At 54.7% G+C, this 2,484-nt stretch overlaps 1 protein-coding gene across 1 annotated transcript; it reads left to right on the forward strand.

Moving 5' to 3' along the window:
- The first annotated feature begins 267 nt into the window (after nt 1–267).
- On the forward strand, nt 268–2,237 carry LOC115738764 (aldehyde oxidase GLOX-like). The gene has a single exon (XM_030671488.2). It carries the CDS (start codon nt 334–336, stop codon nt 2,017–2,019), a length of 1,686 nt encoding a protein of 561 aa, XP_030527348.1. The 5' UTR covers nt 268–333; the 3' UTR covers nt 2,020–2,237.
- Nucleotides 2,238–2,484: the final 247 nt, after the last annotated feature.

The raw sequence follows: 2,484 nt of genomic DNA on the forward strand, positions 1-2,484 counted from the left end.
AAACGCATCCACCAACATAAGTACTTAGGTTTAATTGCTTCTTTCATTCTAGCATTTTCTCTCACATGCGAGCAAGTTAACCGTCCGCTCGCCGCCATTTGAAGTTAGATCCAATATTTGCTCGATGGAGTGATTTTATATGGTGATTTTATCGAGAGAACCCGTTTTTCGATTTCGAAAAACCGTGGTGCCGGATAGCTGTTGAAATAAAATGCATTGATGTTGGAATTCCTAATTAAGTGGCGTCTATTTTAGTCCATGTCGCGCTCTCGAGTGATTTATAAACGGCTCTCACGAGGCCTCCAAATCTTAAGACTAAAGTAAAAACAGACCATGCAAACCAAGATGACGTCTGTCTGTCGGACTCGCGCCTCGAGCCTTCGCTTGATATTGTGCTGCTGCTTCCTGCTCTTGGCCACTCAGCCGCAGCAACCGAGGGCCCTTGCCGCCGCCGCTCGGTGGGAGCTGCTGCAGAGCAACATCGGCATCGTGGCCATGCACATGCAGCTCCTCCACAACGACCGCGTCGTCATCTTCGACCGCACCGACTTCGGCAAGTCCAACCTCTCCCTCCCGGACGGCAAGTGCCGCCACGAGCCCACGGAGACCGTCGTGGTCGACGACTGCACCGCGCACTCCGTTGAGTACGACGTCGCCTCCAACGCCTTCCGCCCCCTTATGGTCCAGACCGACGTCTGGTGTTCCTCCGGCTCCGCCACGCTGGACGGCAGCCTCATCCAGACCGGCGGCTACAGGGGCGGCGAGCGGCAGGTCCGGATCTTCGCCCCGTGCTCGGACGGCCGCTGCGACTGGCGGGAGATGGGGAACGGTCTGGTGGCGCGCCGCTGGTACGCGACCAACCAGATCCTCCCCGACGGCCGCCAGATCGTCGTCGGCGGCCGGAGGCAGTTCAACTACGAGTTCTACCCGAAGAGCTCCGGAGCTTCGAACGTCTATAGCCTGCCGTTTCTGGTCCAGACCAACGACCGCGGCATTGAGAACAATCTCTACCCGTTCGTCCACCTCAACGTCGACGGCAATCTATTCATTTTCGCGAACAACCGCGCTATATTGTTTGATTACGTGAACAACAAGGTGGTCCGAACGTACCCAACAATGCCGGGCGGCGACCCGAGATGTTACCCGAGCACGGGCTCCTCCGTGTTGCTTCCGCTGAAGACGACCGCACAACCCACGATGAATGTAGTAGCTGAAGTGTTGGTCTGCGGCGGAGCTCCAAAAGGAGCTTTCGCGCAGGCGATGGGTGGGAAATTCCTCGGAGCGTTGAACACCTGCGGGCGGATCAGAATAACCGACCCGAACCCGCAATGGGCCATGGAGACGATGCCGGGGGCCCGGGCCATGGGCGACATGGTGCTGCTGCCGAACGGCGACGTCCTGATCATCAACGGCGTGGCGGCAGGGACTGCCGGGTGGGAGCACGGGCGAAACCCAGTCCTCAACCCGGTCATCTACACGCCCGACGGACCAGCAGGCGGGCGCTTCGCCCTCCAGGACCCATCGGGGATCCCGCGGGTGTACCACTCCACGGCAGTGCTGCTGCGGGACGGGCGGGTGCTCGTTGGTGGCAGCAACCCCCACATCTACTACAACTTCACCGGAGTGATCTTCCCAACGGAGCTCCGGCTCGAGGCGTTCCGGCCGCCGTACCTGGACCCGGAGCATTCAGGCTCGCGCCCGCGGATAATCTACCCGAGCTCTCAGGCCCAGATCGGGTACTCGCAGAGCTTCGTGGTCCGGTTCACAGTGGCGGGGGACGTCTCCCTGGACGCCGTGGCGGTGACAATGGTGGCGCCGCCGTTCAACACGCACTCGTTCTCGATGAACCAGCGCCTGCTGGTGATTGGCAGCGGTAAGGTCGCCAATGTCGGGAATTCGGTTTTTGCGGCAGAGGCGGTGGCTCCGGGTTCGCGTAATTTGGCTCCGGCGGGTTATTACATGCTATTCGCGGTGCATCGAGGGGTTCCGAGCGAGGGCATTTGGGTCCAGATACAGTAATTAGCGGGAGGTTGATTTTCCTTTGATTTAACACTTTCTGCGTAAATAATCCTATTTTTTATTTTTATTTTTTTCCCCTTCCCAAATAAAAATGGATGACGTCATAAAGTGTGTGAATTCTAGGCTTCCTCGTGAAAACATTTTAAGGGGAAGTTAATTTGGTTGGTCAGTTTACTTTAGCAATTTTCTCTCTATTTTTTTTTTTTTGTATAAGATTTCACCAACATTCAACAATTATCACATCCCTTGGTTTTTTCCTTTCCATTCGCTCGGATCTCTTCCCTTTCATCGAATTAGGTCGAATCATCCTTTTCTTTTGAAAAAATGGCAGGAGAACTATCTTTTTCGATGGATCTGTCTTGTTCCTGTTTCGTCTATTTATATAATTTTCATAGGTCACACCGTATAAATGTACGAGACTTGATTTCTTTTTTAGACGAATCTTTAAAGTACTTAATTGGTTAA

This window comes from Rhodamnia argentea, chromosome 2 (genome assembly GCF_020921035.1).
Source record: "Rhodamnia argentea isolate NSW1041297 chromosome 2, ASM2092103v1, whole genome shotgun sequence".
NCBI classification, from domain to species: Eukaryota; Viridiplantae; Streptophyta; class Magnoliopsida; order Myrtales; family Myrtaceae; genus Rhodamnia; species Rhodamnia argentea.